The sequence below is a fragment of the Bufo bufo genome, chromosome 3 (assembly GCF_905171765.1).
Source record: "Bufo bufo chromosome 3, aBufBuf1.1, whole genome shotgun sequence".
NCBI classification, from domain to species: Eukaryota; Metazoa; Chordata; class Amphibia; order Anura; family Bufonidae; genus Bufo; species Bufo bufo.
The window spans coordinates 340,425,024-340,445,399 of record NC_053391.1 but is presented as its reverse complement, the minus strand read 5'-3'; the positions used below and the strand labels follow the sequence as shown (position 1 = coordinate 340,445,399).

The following is a 20,376-nucleotide window of genomic DNA, read 5'->3' as shown; positions in this document are numbered from 1 at the left end:
CATATATGTTTTCCCAACCCCAGCACATTAGTTTGCTAATTCCAGATGTATGAAACGCAGGCCTAACTGTATCTAGTATATTGAACGCCAGATAAACTAACTTGGCCTTTTTTAAATAAAAAAAATTCCCTCACTGGAATACTTTCAGTCTTTTGACTGTATGGATTACAGATGGAATGACTGTTATATGTGAGTACCGCTTTCTTTGACAGATTCTAGTATGGGTACATATATGTTTTCCCAACCCCAGCACATTAGTTTGCTAATTCCAGATGTATGAAACGCAGGCCTAACTGTATCTAGTATATTGAACGCCAGATAAACTAACTTGGCCTTTTTTAAATAAAAAAAATTCCCTCACTGGAATACTTTCAGTCTTTTGACTGTATGGATTACAGATGGAATGACTGTTATATGTGAGTACCGCTTTCTTTGACAGATTCTAGTATGGGTACATATATGTTTTCCCAACCCCAGCACATTAGTTTGCTAATTCCAGATGTATGAAACGCAGGCCTAACTGTATCTAGTATATTGAACGCCAGATAAACTAACTTGGCCTTTTTTAAATAAAAAAAATTCCCTCACTGGAATACTTTCAGTCTTTTGACTGTATGGATTACAGATGGAATGACTGTTATATGTGAGTACCGCTTTCTTTGACAGATTCTAGTATGGGTACATATATGTTTTCCCAACCCCAGCACATTAGTTTGCTAATTCCAGATGTATGAAACGCAGGCCTAACTGTATCTAGTATATTGAACGCCAGATAAACTAACTTGGCCTTTTTTAAATAAAAAAAATCCCCTCACTGGAATACTTTCAGTCTTTTGACTGTATGGATTACAGATGGAATGACTGTTATATGTGAGTACCGCTTTCTTTGACAGATTCTAGTATGGGTACATAAATGTTTTCCCAACCCCAGCACATTAGTTTGCTAATTCCAGATGTATGAAACGCAGGCCTAACTGTATCTAGTATATTGAACGCCAGATAAACTAACTTGGCCTTTTTTAAATAAAAAAAATCCCCTCACTGGAATACTTTCAGTCTTTTGACTGTATGGATTACAGATGGAATGACTGTTATATGTGAGTACCGCTTTCTTTGACAGATTCTAGTATGGGTACATATATGTTTTCCCAACCCCAGCACATTAGTTTGCTAATTCCAGATGTATGAAACGCAGGCCTAACTGTATCTAGTATATTGAACGCCAGATAAACTAACTTGGCCTTTTTTAAATAAAAAAAAAATTCCCTCACTGGAATACTTTCAGTCTTTTGACTGTATGGATTACAGATGGAATGACTGTTATATGTGAGTACCGCTTTCTTTGACAGATTCTAGTATGGGTACATATATGTTTTCCCAACCCCAGCACATTAGTTTGCTAATTCCAGATGTATGAAACGCAGGCCTAACTGTATCTAGTATATTGAACGCCAGATAAACTAACTTGGCCTTTTTTAAATAAAAAAAATTCCCTCACTGGAATACTTTCAGTCTTTTGACTGTATGGATTGCAGATGGAATGACTGTTATATGTGAGTACCGCTTTCTTTGACAGATTCTAGTATGGGTACATATATGTTTTCCCAACCCCAGCACATTAGTTTGCTAATTCCAGATGTATGAAACGCAGGCCTAACTGTATCTAGTATATTGAACGCCAGATAAACTAACTTGGCCTTTTTTAAATAAAAAAAATTCCCTCACTGGAATACTTTCAGTCTTTTGACTGTATGGATTACAGATGGAATGACTGTTATATGTGAGTACCGCTTTCTTTGACAGATTCTAGTATGGGTACATATATGTTTTCCCAACCCCAGCACATTAGTTTGCTAATTCCAGATGTATGAAACGCAGGCCTAACTGTATCTAGTATATTGAACGCCAGATAAACTAACTTGGCCTTTTTTAAATAAAAAAAAAATTCCCTCACTGGAATACTTTATGGCTTTTCACTGTATGGATTACAGGTGGACTGGTATTAGTAGTGGTGACACAAGCACACCCAAGTCCCTGATGTAGGATTTCTATGGCACAGACCACTATTACAAGTGATTAATGGACGTTGGGAGAGATTGTGCTGCAGCACTAGTCCCAAGATGGCCGCCGCCTATCAGCCCAGTAACATGTGCCACAAAATGGTCTGCACAACCTTTAAAAAAAATAGCCTTGGACTGTGCTGCTAAATCGCTATTGGTCTGAATCCCAGGTGTAGATGTCTGACTTGTTTGGAGCTTTGGAATGCACACTGTGGCAGCTTCTGCTGCAGCACTACAAGTCGCAAAATGGCGGCCGGCGGTCAGCCCAGGTACATGTGGATGGAAAAATCACTCTGGCCACTCTAAAAATAGCCAATCCCTATCAAAAAAGCAGCTCAGCTGCAGTTGTTCAGATGAATCACAGGTGGAGGAGAGAAATTTGCTTCCAGTTATTCAATTATCCCTGCCTATTCTCGCCCTAGCATCAGCTGCGTCTATCCCTGTTCTATTCACATCGGGAGTGAGCACGTCCCGACGTGCGCACAAGCTTATAAAGAGGCTGAGTCACATGCTGCACTTGGCCAATCACAGCCTTGCCAATAGTAGGCATGGCTGCGATGGCATCTTAGGGCAAGTAGTATGATGCATGTTGATTGGCTGCTTTGCAGCCTTTCAAAATGCGCCAAAATACATGCCGAACGACGAACCCGAACCCGAACTTTTACGAAAAAGTTCGGGTTCGGGTCCGTGTCACGAACACCCCAAAATTCGGTACGGACCCGAACTATGCTCGAACTGTTCGCTCAACACTAATCAGGATGTCTTCAGTTCAGTCTTTTTGACTGTTCAGGACGGAGATAATACCGCAGCATGCTATGGTTTTATCTCCGGCCAAAAATCTGAAACACTAGCTGGAATGCCGGATCTGGCATTTTTTTTACATAGGAATGTATTAGTGCCGGATCCGGCATTCTAAATACCGCAATGCCGTATCCGACGCGCAGACTGAAAAAAAAATTAAAAACATAAAATAAATGCTGGATCCGTTTTTCCGGATGACACTGTAAAGACGGATCCGGCATTTCAATGCATTTGTAAGACGGATCAGGATCCTGATCAGTCTTACAAATGCCATCAGTTGGCATACGTTTTGACGGATCCGGCAGGCAGTTCCGGCGACGGAACTGCTTGCCGGATCTCTCTGCCGCAAGTGTGAAAGTACCCTAAAATCCATTGTCTCCTCATGGTTGAAGGACAATGTCATCTGTTTGTCCCCTGAGGCTTACACCTCTGGATTTTGTGGTGACCTCAGGCACTAGCCTCTACAATAAAGAGGGTCATAAATTCCTAACTTTTTCAATTGGTCACTAAGACCATGAGTAGTCTCTAGATTAACACGTGCTTCAGGATAACCAGTATTAAAATATAGCTTTTATTTCTTTCCTATAAAAGTTAACTAGAACTCACACTTTAAAATTGTCAGTGGTGCCTGCATATGTAATAAGGTACTTTGTATACATGCTCTTACATACTAGATGTAAGGCTGTAGGATCCCCAACATCTATAAAATATAGTAAAGGGTACATAGAGCTAGTGAGCACTCCTGACTAGCGGGAACACATACTTCTAGATGAGCAACCACAGTAGATAATACATGCTCAAAATAATTAAACACACCATTATGAGGATAGGTAGCAGGGGTAAGTTTTTGTACAACTAGATAGAACTAGCCAATAGTCCCTGGCTCATTAGTCACCTAACAGTCACTCAACGCCCAGTGACCAGAGGCACGGAGGACCAGTACTAAGTCCGGACGCATGCGCATGAAGATTAGAAGAAGAGCAGAATCAATTACTAAGTCCTGGAGCATGCGCCAAAACATAGGTACACCGAATCGGCACCTAGTCTAGACGTACGCACCCTATCAGCAGTTCAGGACAAGGTAGGTTAACAGAGTGTTTGGGCATGCGCAGTAGGTGAGAACTAGCGATCTCTACTATGTCTGGGCGCACGGACGGACGGCGCAGCTGAGTACTGATTGGTGGAGAAGGAAGTGGGAGGATCCCACCACCTAATACCTTATGTAACGCTAACACCGATTGGCTGAAAGACTATAGTGAACAGCAACATAGATGCACATAGGCTAATGCAGCTATGACACGCACTGGGAGGTTTTAAAAGCCTAGTCCCGCCCCCAACACATTCACTGCCCATACCCCTGAAGACGCCAAGTGCTTGGCGAAACATGTCGGGGGGCAGAGTGTGTTATATGTGATTTTAGCCAGTGTGTGCAGTGCGGAGCATGTATGTACGACATGACCGATACTAACTCAATACACTAGGAGAACGCTCAATAGCTAAAGGTAGCGCACTGTGGAATTAACAGAGCGCAAAAAACCGACTGTGATAACCGTTACAGTGTAACAGTGGAAACTATTAGATAAACAGTCAGGGAGCCCTCCAGTGGCTAAGAGCATGTATACAAAGTACCTTATTAGGCTACTTTCACACTAGCGTTCGGGTGTCCGCTCGTGAGCTCCGTTTGAAGGGGCTCACAAGCGGCCCCGAATGCATCCGTCCAGCCCTAATGCATTCTGAGTAGACGCGGATCCGCTCAGAATGCATCAGTCTGGCGGCGTTCAGCCTCCGCTCCGCTCAGCAGGCGGACACCTGAACGCTGCTTGCAGCGTTCGGGTGTCCGCCTGGCCGTGCGGAGGCAAGCGGATCCGTCCAGACTTACAATGTAAGTCAATGGGGACGGATCCGTTTGAAGATGACACAATATGGCTCAATCTTCAAACGGATCCGCCCCCATTGACTTTCAATGTAAAGTCTGAACGGATCCGTTCAGGCTACTTTCAGACTTAGAAATTTTTCTAAGTTATAATGCAGACGGATCCGTTCTGAACGGATACAAACGTATGCATTATAGGAGCGAATCCGTCTGATGAAACATCAGACGGACCCGCTCCGAACGCTAGTGTGAAAGTAGCCTTACATATTCAACAGTGCAGGCACCACTGACAATTTTAAAGTGTGAGTTCTAGTTAACTTTTATAGGAAAGAAATAAAAGCTATATCCTGAAGCACGTGTTAATCTAGAGACTACTCATGGTCTTAGTGACCAATTGAAAAAGTGAGTGTATTGAGTCTCAACACGTGCTAGTGGGTCTCATCTAACTAAAATAAATTCCTAACAGCTCCCCCAACAGACACCTGTGTGCAGTGTTCCCTCTAAGCCTTGGCAGCTGCTGAGCGGGGTCGGCTCAGAGCTGGGCACAGCGCCATCAAAGGTGGGCGATAGGAAAACCTAAGATAATTGTCACTTCAAAGAGCATACAAACCCCTGCACCATCCCGTACAATACAGTATAACCCCTGCACCATCCCGTACAATATACAGTATAACCCCTGCACCATCCCGTACAATATACAGTATAACCCCTGCACCATCCCGTACAATATACAGTATAGTCCTCTGTGGTCACTGGACATTGCTCTCCATATAAAAACTATACAGGGAAAAAAAATCTTTGATCCAGAGAACTTACATAGAAAAACTAATAACCAAGAGCCTAAAACAAAACCCAGTTTCTGACCCTTATGTTAAACATAACCTTCATTTGATTGCTTTAATACCTAAACACCTAAAGGAAAAAAATAATATAAAAAAGCTGCTGTTTCTCTAGATGACCTTATGTTGATAGTAGTGGTAATAGAGTCTTAAGGGTCTATAAAAGCAGCTACACTATTTTTACAAACCATTGAGACTCTATCAACACTACTATCAACATAAGGTCATCTAGAGAAACAGTAGGTTTTTCTTTTTTTCTTTCTCTTTAGGTGTTAAAACATAACTTTAATTAGATTGCTCTAACACCTAAAGGGGAAAAAAAAGAATGTTAAAAACCTGCTTTTTCTCTAGATGACCTTATATTAATAGTAGTGTTAATAGAGTCTCAAAGGTCTGTAAAAATAGTGTAGCTGCTTTTATAGACCCTTGAGACTCTATTACCACTACCATAAACATAAGGTCATCTAGAGAAACAGCAGGTTTTTAAAATTATTTTTTTCCTTTAGGTATTAAAGCAATTAAATGAAAGTTATGTTTTAACATAAGGGTCAGAACAGAACCACACACAAAATGTCTCCTGCGGAGTGAAGAAAGACCTTGCTAAGTGCTAACGATACACTGGCTAGGACGTCTAACTTATACATCTTCTTGCATATAGTGATATGGAGCATGCTGATATAACCTGGGCATCTCCTGTATATAATTATATATGTACAGCTGGTATAAGTAATACATCTTCTTGTATACAGTGATATGGAACATGCTGGTATAACCTGGGCATCTCCGGTATATAATTATATATGTACAGCTGGTATAAGTAATACATCTTCTTGTATACAGTGATATGGAACATGCTGGTATAACCTGGGCATCTCCGGTATATAATTATATATGTACAGCTGGTATAAGTAATACATCTTCTTGTATACAGTGATATGGACCATGCTGGTATAACCTGGGCATCTCCGGTATATAATTATATATGTACAGCTGGTATAAGTAATACATCTTCTTGTATACAGTGATATGGACCATGCTGGTAGAACCTGGGCATCTCCTGTATATAATTATATAAGTACAGCTGGTATAAGTTATACATCTTCTTGTATACAGTGATATGGAACATGCTGGTATAACCTGGGCATCTCCTGTATATAATTATATATGTACAGCTGGTATAAGTAATACATCTTCTTGTATACAGTGATATGGAACATGCTGGTATAACCTGGGCATCTCCGGTATATAATTATATATGTACAGCTGGTATAAGTAATACATCTTCTTGTATACAGTGATATGGACCATGCTGGTATAACCTGGGCATCTCCGGTATATAATTATATATGTACAGCTGGTATAAGTAATACATCTTCTTGTATACAGTGATATGGACCATGCTGGTAGAACCTGGGCATCTCCTGTATATAATTATATAAGTACAGCTGGTATAAGTTATACATCTTCTTGTATACAGTGATATGGAACATGCTGGTATAACCTGGGCATCTCCTGTATATAATTATATATGTACAGCTGGTATAAGTAATACATCTTCTTGTATACAGTGATATGGACCATGCTGGTAGAACCTGGGCATCTCCTGTATATAATTATATATGTACAGCTGGTATAAGTTATACATCTTCTTGTATACAGTGATATGGAACATGCTGGTATAACCTGGGCTTCTCCTGTATATAATTAAATATGTACAGCTGGTATAAGTAATACATCTTCTTGTATACAGTGATATGGAACATGCTGGTATAACCTGGGTATCTCCTGTATATAATTATATATGTACAGCTGGTATAAGTTATATATTCTTGTATACAGTGATATGGACCATGCTGATAGAACCTGGGCATCTCCTGTATATAATTATATATGTACAGCTGGTATAAGTAATACATCTTCTTGTATATAGTGATATGGAACATGCTGGTATAACCTGGGCATCTCCGGTATATAATTATATATGTACAGCTGGTATAAGTAATACATCTTCTTGTATACAGTGATATGGACCATGCTGGTAGAACCTGGGCATCTCCGGTATATAATTATATATGTACAGCTGGTATAAGTTATACATCTTCTTGTATACAGTGATATGGAACATTCTGGTATAACCTGGGCATCTCCGGTATATAATTATATATGTACAGCTGGTATAAGTAATACATCTTCTTGTATACAGTGATATGGAACATGCTGGTATAACCTGGGCATCTCCGGTATATAATTATATATGTACAGCTGGTATAAGTAATACATCTTCTTGTATACAGTGATATGGAACATGCTGGTATAACCCAGGCATCTCCTGTTGTATATAGTTATATATGTTACTTTTTCCCCCATTTTCCTTGGCTGAGACAAGCAACATTGCCAATGCAAAACCTGAAGGGAATGCAATGCTGTTCCAGAGAGACTCACTCTAGCTTCTCTAAGATGGCGGCGCCAACCAGCATCCCCTTGTTTTGCATTGGCTAGTCTGCTGTGATAAAACCTCCCATACAGTACATGTTGTTTTCATTGCTTTCTTAGGTAACACAGACACAGCTGCTGCTGCCCACATGAAGGACTTATCACTATCAGGCTGGTTTCACACGGGCGTTGCGGATTGGGGCTGGATGCGTCCAGGGTGCGTTCAGTGAAACTCGCACTATTTTGCAAGCAAGTTCAGTCAGTTTTGTCTGCGGTTGCGTTTAGTCGTTCAGTTTTTTTCCGCACGGGTGCAATGCGTTTTGATGCGTTTTTCACGCGCGTGATAAAAAACTGAATGTTTACAAACAACATCTCTTAGCAACCATCAGTGAAAAACGCATCGCACCCGCACTTGCTTGCAGATGCAATGCGTTTTTCACGCAGCCCCATTCACTTCTATGGGGCCAGGGCTGCGTGAAAAACGCAGAATATAGAACATGCTGCGATTTTCACGCAACGCAGAACTGATGCGTGAAAAACAACGCTCATGTACAAAGCACCATAGAAATGAATTGGTCAGGATTCAGTGCGGGTGCTATGCGTCCACGTCACGCATTGCACCCGCGCGGAAAACTCGCTCGTGTGAAAGGGACCTCAGGCTATGCCAGAGAGACTCATTCGCTTCACTCACTCTAGCCTATAGGATTAAAAATAACTAAGATTGTTTAGTGTTCTCCCCTACTACTGACATTCTACCGTCATTGATTGCTGAACTGGTCTCTCCTGGTATTTCTAGAGTGTTAACTCGTGACAAGAAGTGGAGAACAGCGGGGGACAATAGTGGTACTAGTGCGACTATTGTCCCCCGCTGTTCTCCACTTCTTGTCACGAGTTAACACTCTAGAAATACCAGGAGAGACCAGTTCAGCAATCAATGACGGTTTCTAGGATTTTACTTATTGTAGGTAGCCCATAAGAGAAACTCAGTCTCACTCTAGCGTGTGCCTCTGGCCTGGCTCTAAGATGGCGGCGGCGAGGAGGACTACGAGGAGGACGTCGGCGCCGTCACGCAGATGAGTCTGACGACAAGTGCTGGCATTTTACCAGCAGCGTTACCGAACTTAGCGGCGCGCTGTAGGCTGAGTGAGCGGGCATTATAAAATTGCCCACCCGCGCAGCTTAGAGGGAACACTGCCTGTGTGTAGAGATTAAAGGTTTTCTGTCATGAGAAATATCGTTATGTAGCTGGCTGACATTAGCGATGTGCTAATATCAGCAGAACATAACTGTATGACTTATATCTCCCTGCCTGCCGCCGTTCCCTCAAAATAAAGACTTTTATAATATGCTAATGAGCCTCTAGGTGCTAGTGGGGCGTTACTGCAGCACCTAGAGGCTCCGTCTTCTCACCCTTTGGCACGCCCATGTCCAGTTGATTGATGTCCTAGTTCTCCTCTGTGCCCGTAAAATCCCACGCCTGCGCCGTCCGTTTAGTATTCGGCGCAGGTGCAGTGAGCGAAACTGGCAGCAGGAGAGCGTCCTTCACTCACTGTGCCTGCGCCGAATACTACACGGGAGGACGCAGGATTTTATCAGCACAGAGGAGAACTAGGACGTCAATAAACTGGACATGGGTGTGCGAAAGGGTGAGAAGACGGAGCCAATAGGTGCTGCAGCAACGCCCCACTAGCACCTAAAGGCTCATTAGTATATTATAAAAGTCTGTTTTTTAGGAGAACGGCAGAAGGCAGGGAGATATAAGTCATACAGTTATGTTCTGCTGACATTAGCACATCGTTTCTTGTCAGAAATCCTTTAAAGACAAGAACTCTATCACATTTGCATTACACTACTGAAGATACAAATAACAAAAGGTTCTGTAACAGTAAACCTAACCCCTCCCTGTGTTGGTGACCATACACTGGGGGCTATTATGGGTTTACATTGATTGCAGGCTCTGGCCAGTATACGGGGTACGCCTGAGTTACATAATATGGCCAGATCTTTAGAGATCCCCACCACAAATCTATTATAACAGATTCCCAGTAGGGATATCTGTTGTAATGGTGTATTTTTGCAGCCCTGCTTTATGTGTAGCCTGTTGGCTCACAAATGAAACAGGTTTCTGTCCTTGCAATTTTATGTGTGGTTAAAAGCCACCCCGCCTTACATCTCTGTGCGGACAGTCGTTTTATGTGTCCAGATTGCAGACAATGGAAACACACTTTCTTCTTTGAAGAGCACTAGAATACACATGCAGTGGTCAATGAGCTGTAACCTTTGATATATGGACATCTTACAGATTGTGAGTAACTGCTACCTGCTTCCTTATTTTTATGGACTTGTGACCCTTTAGTAAATCCTGCCTGACCTTCTCTATTACCATTGTTGCCTCAATCAGTGATGTCTCCTTAGCTGCATCCAAATGAATTGTGGTATCAAGATATGGAAACTTCTCCACAAACAGCCATATTTTCCTGTAACAGGAGCTCCTGCTCCGTACAGTATTGGAACAAAGTTTTATGAGAATAGACTTTGGATGAAACATCTGAAGTCGATTCGGTCATCCCTAGTCACCACCTGCAGAACCACTCCTTTATTGGGGGGTGTCTTGCTAATTGCCTATCATTTCTACCCGTTGTCTGTTCAATTTGCACAACAGCAGAAGAAATAGATTTACAATCAGTGTTGCTTCCTAAGTGGACAGTTTGATTTCACAGAAGTGTGATTGACTTGGAGTTACATTGTGTTGTTTAAGTGTTCCCTTTATTTATTTTGAGCAGTGTATATACACATATCTACATACTGCAAAAAAAAATAACACACCAAGATAGAAATGTTTGATTGCTCAAAACTTAACATGCAGTTATGTCTCAGTAAGGTAAATAATTATAGGTGTTCTGATTAGATGCTGGGTCTTACCACAAGTGGGTATAAAAGCACTTCTCCTGCTGGCCGCTGCACTATAAAAAGGCTTGCAGGTGCTACTTTTGGATAGTGTACCTCTTGAGAGATTTTTGACTGCTAGACACGCAATAACGATGCAATCAAAGGCATTTTGCCTGTTGACAGACTTTAAGAGGGAGGTGATACAGACTGGAACCATATCGTCTCCAATGATGAATCCAGATTCTGATGATGGTCAGATTGGAGTATGAGGGCCTTGTGCTTTAATCCTGCCGTTGCTGTGGAGTACACATTGCCCCAATTGCAGGCGTGATGATCTCTGGAGCCATCGCATAGCACCGTCATATCAGTAATATTAACAGCTCAGCAACATGTGCAGGACATCCTGCGGCCACATGTTGTCTCTTATGACAAGGCTTCCACCTGCCATTTTTCAGCAGGATAATGTTCTACCACATGCAGCAAGGGTTTCCCCAGGAATGTCTCCACTAGATTGCAACACTTCCTTGGCCTGCCCGGTCACCAGATTTATGGCCATTTAAGCATTTATGGGACCAGCTAGGACACCAGCTTCGTCAACCTACAGGCCCAGCTGCAAAGTCTGTGTCCAAAATGTGCAAAGGATATCATACAGAACTTGTATGCCTCCATGCCCAACCGTATCTCATCTCATATCCAGGTTAGAGGTGACCCAACAGAGTACTAAAGCCTGCTTTCAATTGTACAGTATCCCCCAATAAACGTATCCTTCCAATGTAATATTGTAATCACTACATATATTGTCACCTTCACACAGTTTCATTCATTTCCATTTATTCCTTCTTTTGTCAAATGTGTATATTACATATCCATGCTTCAATAGTTATTCTGCAATGTAGATAGTGTATGCACTGATTAAGCCCACATACAGAGGTCCCTCAAGAGACACTGGCCTCAGGATACAATACTTTCACCTTACAATGGTCTTTTAAGGGCCATCATAAGTTGAAACTAGACTAAACATATAATGGCTCAGGCTCAACCAATAAACATGGCCATTTTTCTAGTATAACACCTGTATGGGAGTGTAGCTCTTCTAAAGTGCCATATACATGTCATATGCTACCCTCTATCTACGTCAGGATGAGCTTCTCTGAATTTCAGGTGAAGGCGGCTGCATTTTATTGTTCTGGTACATGGAAACCTGTTCCCGTTCTCATCAGAACATTATTTACAGCTTTCATCATCTATTCCAGACTGTTATATGTAAGGACATCCTTTACCCATCTTAGTTATCTGATTCATTTTTCTTAAAAACCTCATTTTCTCTTATTATGGGTGATACTTTGGGGCTTTGAACCCAATTACCAGTTTTCCATAGAGTTATGGACTCAAGTTACAATGTGCCTCCCTCAACCAACTAAAGGGACCAGTGTAATAAAGTAAAATAGTAAAGAATACATAATAGCATTGATGGCGTTACTAAGCCATAATGGTGTACTGATCAAACAAGATGGTGTCCATCAGACACGCATTTCGGCATGCAAGCCTTCAAAACATGCTGAAGCCCATCAGGGTGTACACCATCTTGTTTGATCCCTCCGGCTACAATGGTTAATATGCTAATATTGCTACTGTGGATCTCTGCTACCTTCCATGCTTCTCTTTATTATATGTAGGGTAATCATTGCATACACAGTTTTTATTGCAGATGTACTGAAGCAGGGATATGTAGTATACATAAAGTATATGTCCACTGTATTCAGGTGTTCATTGGATGTCGTCCACTTGTGTTGGAGAACTAATGTCTACTTCCACTGCCCATGCATTTTTTGGATAACGTAATTTATTTTTAAGCATGTGACAGTATATGAATGTACAGTGGACACAAAAAGTCTACACACCCCTGTTAAAATGTCAGGTTTCTGTGATGTAAAAAAAAATGAGACAAAGATAAATTATTTCAGAACTTTTTCCACCTTTAATGTGACCTATAAGCTGTACCACTCAATTGAAAAACAAACTGAAATCTTTTAGGTAGAGGGAAGAAAAAATATTAAAATAAAATAATATGGTTGTATAAGTGTGCACACCCTTAAACTAATACTTTGCTGAAGCACCTTTTGATTTTATTACAGCACTCAGTCTTTTTGGGTATGAGTATCAGCATGGCAAGATTTGCCCACTCCTTTGCACAGCCCTTTTCAGATCACCCCACAGATTTTCAATCGGATTTGGGTCTGGGCTCTGGCTGGGCCATTCCAAAACCTTAATCTTCTTCTGGTGAAGCCATTCCTTTGTAGATTTGGATGTATGCTTTAGTCATTGCCATGCTGAAAGATGAAGTTCTCTTCATGTTCAGCTTTCTAGCAGAAGCCTGAAGGTTTTGTGCCAATATTGACTGGTATTTGGAACTGTTCATAATTCCCTCTAGCTTAACTAAGGCCCCATTTCCAGCTGAAGAAAAACAGCCCCAAAGCATGATACTGCCACCACCATGCTTCACTGCGGTTATGGTGTGCTTTTGGTGATGCGCAGTGTTGTTTTTGCGCCAAACATATCTTTTGGAATTATGGCCAAAAGTTAAACCTTGGTTTCATCAGACCATAACACCTTTTCCCACATGCTTTTGGGAGACTTCAGATGTGTTTTTGCAAATGGAGCCTGGCTTGGATGTTTTTCTTCGTAAGAAAAGGCTTTCGTCTTGCCACTTTACCCCATAGCCCAGACATATGAAGAATACGGGAGATTGTTGTCACATGTACCACACAGCCAGTACTTGCCAGATATTCCTACAGCTCCTTTAATGTTGCTGTGGGCCTCTTGGTAGCCTCCCAGACCAGTTTTCTTCTAGTCTTTTCATCAATTTTGTAGGGAGGTCTTCACTGTGTTCCATGGTATATCTAATGCCTTACAAATTCTTTTGTACCCTTCTCCTGACTGATACCTTTTAACAATGAGATCGATCCCTCTGATGCTTTGTAAGATCTCTGAGGACCATGGCTTTTGCTGTGGGATGCGACTAAGAAAATTTCAGGAAAGACCAACTAGAGCAGCTGAACTTTATTTGGGGTTAATCAGAGGCACTTTAAATGATGGCAGGCTTATGCCGACTCCTATTTAACATGATTTTGAATGTGATTGCTTAATTCTGAACACAGCAACATCCCCAGTTATGAGAGGGTGTGCACACTTATGCAACCACATATTAGTTTTTTTTTTGTTTTCTTCCCTCCACCTAAAAGATTTCAGTTTGTTTTTCAATTGAGTGGTACAGTTTATAGGTCACATTAAAAAGTGGAAAAAGTTCTGAAATGATTTATCTTGGTCTCATTTTTTTTACAGCACAGAAACCTGACATTTTAACAGGGGTGTGTAGACTTTTTATATCCACTGTATGTCATCAAGTGCTTTGTGTTTTTGTAAACTTCTACGGTTCTAGTATACTTATGTATCCTTAAATTTCATACAGAAGTTTTTCTGTCTGATTCTATATGAATTAGATTTGCTCCATGGGACACTACTTTGGTGCTCCACTATTAGCACAGGATTGAGAATGCCCTAAAATATTGCACCATACGAAGCCAAAGTGGCTCTGCATACAACCTCCTGTACATGGCTCTGCAGCGTGACCTATGTCTATAATAAAACTTTTAGCTAACAATCTAACCTATGTCAGGGTTAGCTTGATTAATTTCAGATCTGTGGATTTTTTGTGCATTGTATGAATATAATCTTAAAAAAAAAAAAAACAACACTATCTCTATATATCTATATATCTATATATATATATACACATACACTGCTCAAAAAAATAAAGGGAACATACAAATAACACATCCTAGATCTGAATTAATTAAATATTCTTCTGAAATACTTTGTTCTTTACATAGTTGAATGTGCTGACAACAAAATCACACCAAAAAAAAAAATATGGAAATCAAATTTTTTAACCCATGGAGGTCTGGATTTGGAGTCCCCCTCAAAATTAAAGTGGAAAAACACACTACAGGCTGATCCAACTTTGATGTAATGTCCTTAAAACAAGTCAAAATGAGGCTCAGTAGTGTGTGTGGCCTCCACGTGCCTGTATGCCCTCCCTACAACGCCTGTGCATGCTCCTGATAAGGTGGCGGACGGTCTCCTGAGGGATCTCCTCCCAGACCTGGACTAAAGCATCTGCCAACTCCCGGACAGTCTGTGGTGCAACGTGACATTGGTGGATAGAGCGAGACATGATGTCCCAGATGTGCTCAATTGGATTCAGGTCTGGGGAACGGACGGGCCAGTCCATAGCATCAATGCCTTCGTCTTGCAGGAACTGCTGACACACTTCAGCCACATGAGGTCTAGCATTGTCTTGCATTAGGAGGAACCCAGGGCCAACCGCACCAGCATATGGTCTCACAAGGGGTCTGAGGATCTCATCTCGGTAACTAATGGCAGTCAGGCTACCTCTGGCGAGCACATGGAGGGCTGTGCGGCCCTCCAAAGAAATGCCACCCCACACCATTACTGACCCAATGCCAAACCGGTCATGCTGGAGGATGTTGCAGGCAGCAGAACGTTCTCCACGGCGTCTCCAGACTCTGTTACGTCTGTCACATGTGCTCAGTGTGAACCTGCTTTCATCTGTGAAGAGCACAGGGTGCCAGTGGCAAATTTGCCAATCTTGGTGTTTTCTGGCAAATGCCAAACGTCCTGCACGGTGTTGGGCTGTAAGCACAACCCCCACCTGTGGACGTCGGGCCCTCATATCACCCTCATGGAGTCTGTTTCTGACCGTTTGAGCAGACACATGCACATTTGTGGCCTGCTGGAGGTCATTTTACAGGGCTCTGGCAGTGCTCCTCCTGTTCCTCCTTGCACAAAGGCGGATGTAGCGGTCCTGCTGCTGGCTTGTTGCCCTCCTACGGCCTCCTCCACGTCTCCTGATGTACTGGCCTGTCTCCTGGTAGCGCCTCCATGCTCTGGACACTACGCTGACAGACACAGCAAACCTTCTTGCCACAGCTCGCATTGATGTGCCATCCTGGATAAGCTGCACTACCTGAGCCACTTGTGTGGGTTGTAGACTCCATCTCACGCTACCACTAGAGTGAAAGCACCGCCAGCATTCAAAAGTGACCAAAACATCAGCCAGGAAGCATAGGAACTGAGAAGTGGTCAGGTCACCACCTGCAGAACCACTCCTTTATTGGGGGTGTCTTGCTAATTGCCTATAATTTCCACCTGTTGTCTATCCCATTTGCACAACAGCATGTGAAATTGATTGTCACTCAGTGTTGTTTCCTAAGTGGACAGTTTGATTTCACAGAAGTGTGATTGACTTGGAGTTACATTGTGTTGTTTGAGTGTTCCCTTTATTTTTTTGAGCAATATATATATATATATATATATATATATATATATATATATATATATATATATATATATATATATATATATATAAAGAACAGATACAATGAAAATTGCCCACCTATACATCTCCTCAGCTGTGAGACAATCAATTGCTTGGCTGAGCATGCATGTGGTCTGAATAGGGAGAGAACAATCAGATGGGGCATGTTGAAATTCAAAATGTCTCGCTCTTTCTCCCAACATCTGTTGTAGGGGAGGAGTTGAGGAACCTGCATACACATTACATAGATGGTGGGTTTGGCTGACATGTTTCTTGTATGGCCACCTTCAGAATACTAATTAGATGACCGCTTTCACAGCTAGATGTACAAGTTATGCAGAGACCTAACTGGTACAAAAAATGTGGCAATATTATGCCCCGGGAGAGGTGAATACAGCACTCCTTGGGCAAGCTGTACTCACTGCACAGTCTTCTTCTGCCAGCATCACACGCTGTGCTGTGACCAGACGTCGCACAGAGTAAGTGCACACTATGACCTGACCGCACAGCATGTGGGGCAGGCAGAAGTTATCTAGAGAGTGGGGAGTGCAGGAAGAGGCACAGGACCTGCGAATGGCGGTGCCTTCCAGAGCGGGAGAGGTATGTTCATTTATTTTATGTCTCACCTGGGTTCTGATGAGCAATGGGGGTCTGATCTGAGGTCTGATGGAGGTACAAAAAAAAATGTGCCAATATTATGCACTAATATTTATTTATAGAATTCTACTCCCTTTACACGAATTAAACTGAAAAACCAGAGGAAAAAAAATCAATATCCACAAGTTGGAAAAAAGTCAGACTTTTAATGACAATAATAATCAAGGTTTCTGTTTTGATTGTTTTTGTCTGACATTTCTGTTTTGAGGGGGGTTCACTTTCTTTTTGTTGCGGTTCTTGTTTTTTACATTGTGCGTTTCGTAGTACCGCACACCCACTTTCTTTGAATGCTGCTGCCTCTCGATTCTTCTTCTCTGCAAAGTAAAATATTTAAGGATCAGAACACAGACACAATACAAAAAAATAAAATAAAAAAGCGTTAACCCACTATTGGTATTTATTATTTTGTGCAAAACTTTTGCTTATTTTTAGCAAAAAAAAATATAAAAAGTGGGGCGGCGATTGTGACGGTACAGCTTAATATACTGATTAACGTGAAGTTATCATATTCTAGGCTGCCCTTGGAAAACTCATGGGTAAGAAATGTAATCCGTGTACCTGACATCATTTCCACCTGTGCCTCCTGGCCATTCAGGTTTTTTTTCTGATCTGGCTCCCGCCCCCCATTCATATTGGTGCTTTATTTCTTAATAGACTGTGGTCTTCATGTTCGCTCTGACACAGTCCAGTTATCTAGGACAGTGTCTGAGTGGATTAGCTGACTGATCTCACAAGTTCATTTCCTAGCCATTTGGTCCATCAATCTCCTGGTATGAAGTCTTCACACTTACAGGTCTCACACGATACGTTAGACCTCACAAGATCACAATCAGCCAGACTGTCCAAGATGACTGGACATAATGAGAGTCAACATAGAAGACTCCACCTCTCCACACTGTTGGCAAATGACAGCCCATTAGCACATGGGTCACCAATATGGAAGTGGGACATATTTGAAAACTAGGGTTAGGATTAGAATGGGATGCTCAGGGGGCCAGTGGGAAATATGGCAGGTATGCAGATCTCATTTCCTAAACTCGTGTATAAACACCTGAAACTCTTTGCAACAGTTTTCTAAACTGCTCTACCCTCTACTTGCGTTTTCTAAGAGCAGCCTAAATGTATGTGCATCTGTAGCTCAGAAGGTAAAATATGTCTCAGTTCCAAACAAATAAGAGTAATGAGAGATAACATACTTCTTTAGATGTTAGCTTCTTCTGAAGCTTTTGATTCTCATCATCATCATCGTCAAGACGCTTTCTTTTCTTTATTGGTTTAGTCCTCACTGAAAAGAATTACAAGTTGCTTTACTGGGATGTCAAAATTTCTCCTGCATGTATGTAGGATGTCCAGTTACAGAGTGCAGAATCCTCTGTCACAACTCTCTGTTGTCATGATGAATAAATTAATAACTGGGCTCTACCAGTTGAGTGCGTGTCCATATACACTTTGAAACTGCCCAATCATTGCTGACCGTATCAGACTGTATGGACATACCTCATCAACACTGGGAACGGTAGCATCCAGCTGTCAATATGTTCATAAATGTCTAGGAATGCATGTATGTAAGATACAGAGATCCTGCACCCTCTGTATAATGTCAAAGACATAGAGTTGCAAGAAAAAGTATGTGAACCCTTTGGAATGATATGGATTTCTGCACAAATTGGTCATAAAATGTGATCTGATCTTCATCTAAGTCACAACAATAAACAATCACAGTCTGCTTAAACTAATAACACATGAAGAATTAAAATGTTACCATGTTTTTATTGAACACACCATGTAAACATTCACAGTGCAGGTAGGGTTGGACGATATCAAAAATATTCCCACGATAACGATATTAAGAAATTTATCGCGATAACGATATATATCGCGATAAATGCCCATTTAGAAGAAAAAAACACTTGGGGCCACAAGGAGACATTATACTGTATGGGGCAGCCACAAGGAGACGTTATACTGTATGGGGGCAGCCACAAGGAGACGTTACACTGTATGGGGGCAGCCACAAGGAGACGTTACACTGTATGGGGGCAGCCACAAGGAGACGTTACACTGTATGGGGGCAGCCACAAGGAGACGTTACACTGTATGGGGGCAGCCACAAGGAGACGTTACACTGTATGGGGGCAGCCACAAGGAGACGTTACACTGTATGGGGGCAGCCACAAGGAGACGTTACACTGTATGGGGGCAGCCACAAGGAGACGTTATACTGTATGGGGGCAGCCACAAGGAGACGTTACCCATCATCGGTGGCAGTCGGCCCCCCCTCCTCCCTCCCCAGAATTAATCATTGGAGGCCACAGGGTCGTCCCCCCCATCATTGGTGGATGTGGGCAGTGCCCCCCTCCTCCCTCCCTCCCTCCCCAGTATTAATCATTGGAGGCCACAGGGTCGTCCCCCCATCATTGGTGGCAGTGGGCCCCCCCTCCTCCCTCCCTCCCTCCCTCCCCAGTATTAATCATTGGAGGCCACAGGGTCGTCGTCCTCCTCCTCCCCCCATCATTGGTGCCAGTTTGCAGTTCCGATCGGAGTCCCAGCAGTGTAATGCTGGGGCTCCGATCGGTTACCATGGTAGCCAGGACGCTACTGAAGCCCTGGCTGCCATGGTATGTTAGTGAGCAGCATTATACTCACGTGCGTCGTGGCCGCCGGTCGCTCCTTCTTCTGTCTGTGCGGCGCATTGCTAAGGCTTATAGCATTAGCAATGCGCCGCACAGACCTATGAGAAGAAGGAGCGCCCGGCGGCCACGACGCACGTGAGTATAATGCTGCTCACTAACATACCATGGCAGCCAAGGCTTCAGTAGCGTCCTGGCTACCATGGTAACCAATCGGAGCCCCAGCATTACACTGCTGGGACTCCGATCAGAACTGCAAACTGCCACCAATGATGGGGGGAGGAGGAGGAGGACGACCCTGTGGCCTCCAATGATTAATACTGGGGAGGGAGAGAGGAGGGGGGGCCCACTGCCACCAATGATGGGGGGACGACCCTGTGGCCTCAATGATTAATACTGGGGAGGGAGGGAGGAGGGGGGCACTGCCCACATTCCCGGCACCCGACCTCTGAGAGGACGCTGTGATCACCTGAGGGGTTAATTGCGTGGATCACAGCGTCCTCTCAGAGGTCGGGTGCAGGAAATGCGAGTGACAGAATTCCTTCCCTCCCCCACGCCGGCCGAACTGCTAAGAGCGCCGCCGCAAGCGGCCAGCAGGTATCGGGGACATTTGCACGAGTAGAAGTACTCTGCAAATGTCCCGTATCGGTTCATGCTGGGGCGGGCGGCCGCAGATTTAGAAGCGGTCAGCGTACATGACCGCTCCTATGACGTCACGAAATACCGCGGTATTTACAAAACGGCCATATCGCCGTTTTTTTAATACCGCGGTATATCGTGATACCGGTATATCGCT

The 20,376-nt window shown here is 42.8% G+C and overlaps 1 protein-coding gene across 1 annotated transcript in view; it reads right to left on the bottom strand.

The window, feature by feature from the left end:
* Window positions 1-17,076: 17,076 nt before the first annotated feature.
* GNL2 (G protein nucleolar 2) overlaps window positions 17,077-20,376 on the bottom strand; it is a 78,827-nt gene continuing 75,527 nt past the window's right edge. Inside the window, exons 15-16 of the mRNA XM_040424434.1 lie at window positions 18,147-18,235; window positions 17,077-17,264 (exon numbers count right to left, since the gene is read on the bottom strand). Of these exons, the coding sequence (XP_040280368.1) occupies window positions 17,112-17,264; window positions 18,147-18,235 (242 nt within the window). The 3' untranslated portion in view covers window positions 17,077-17,111. The remainder of the gene's footprint in view (window positions 17,265-18,146; window positions 18,236-20,376) is intronic.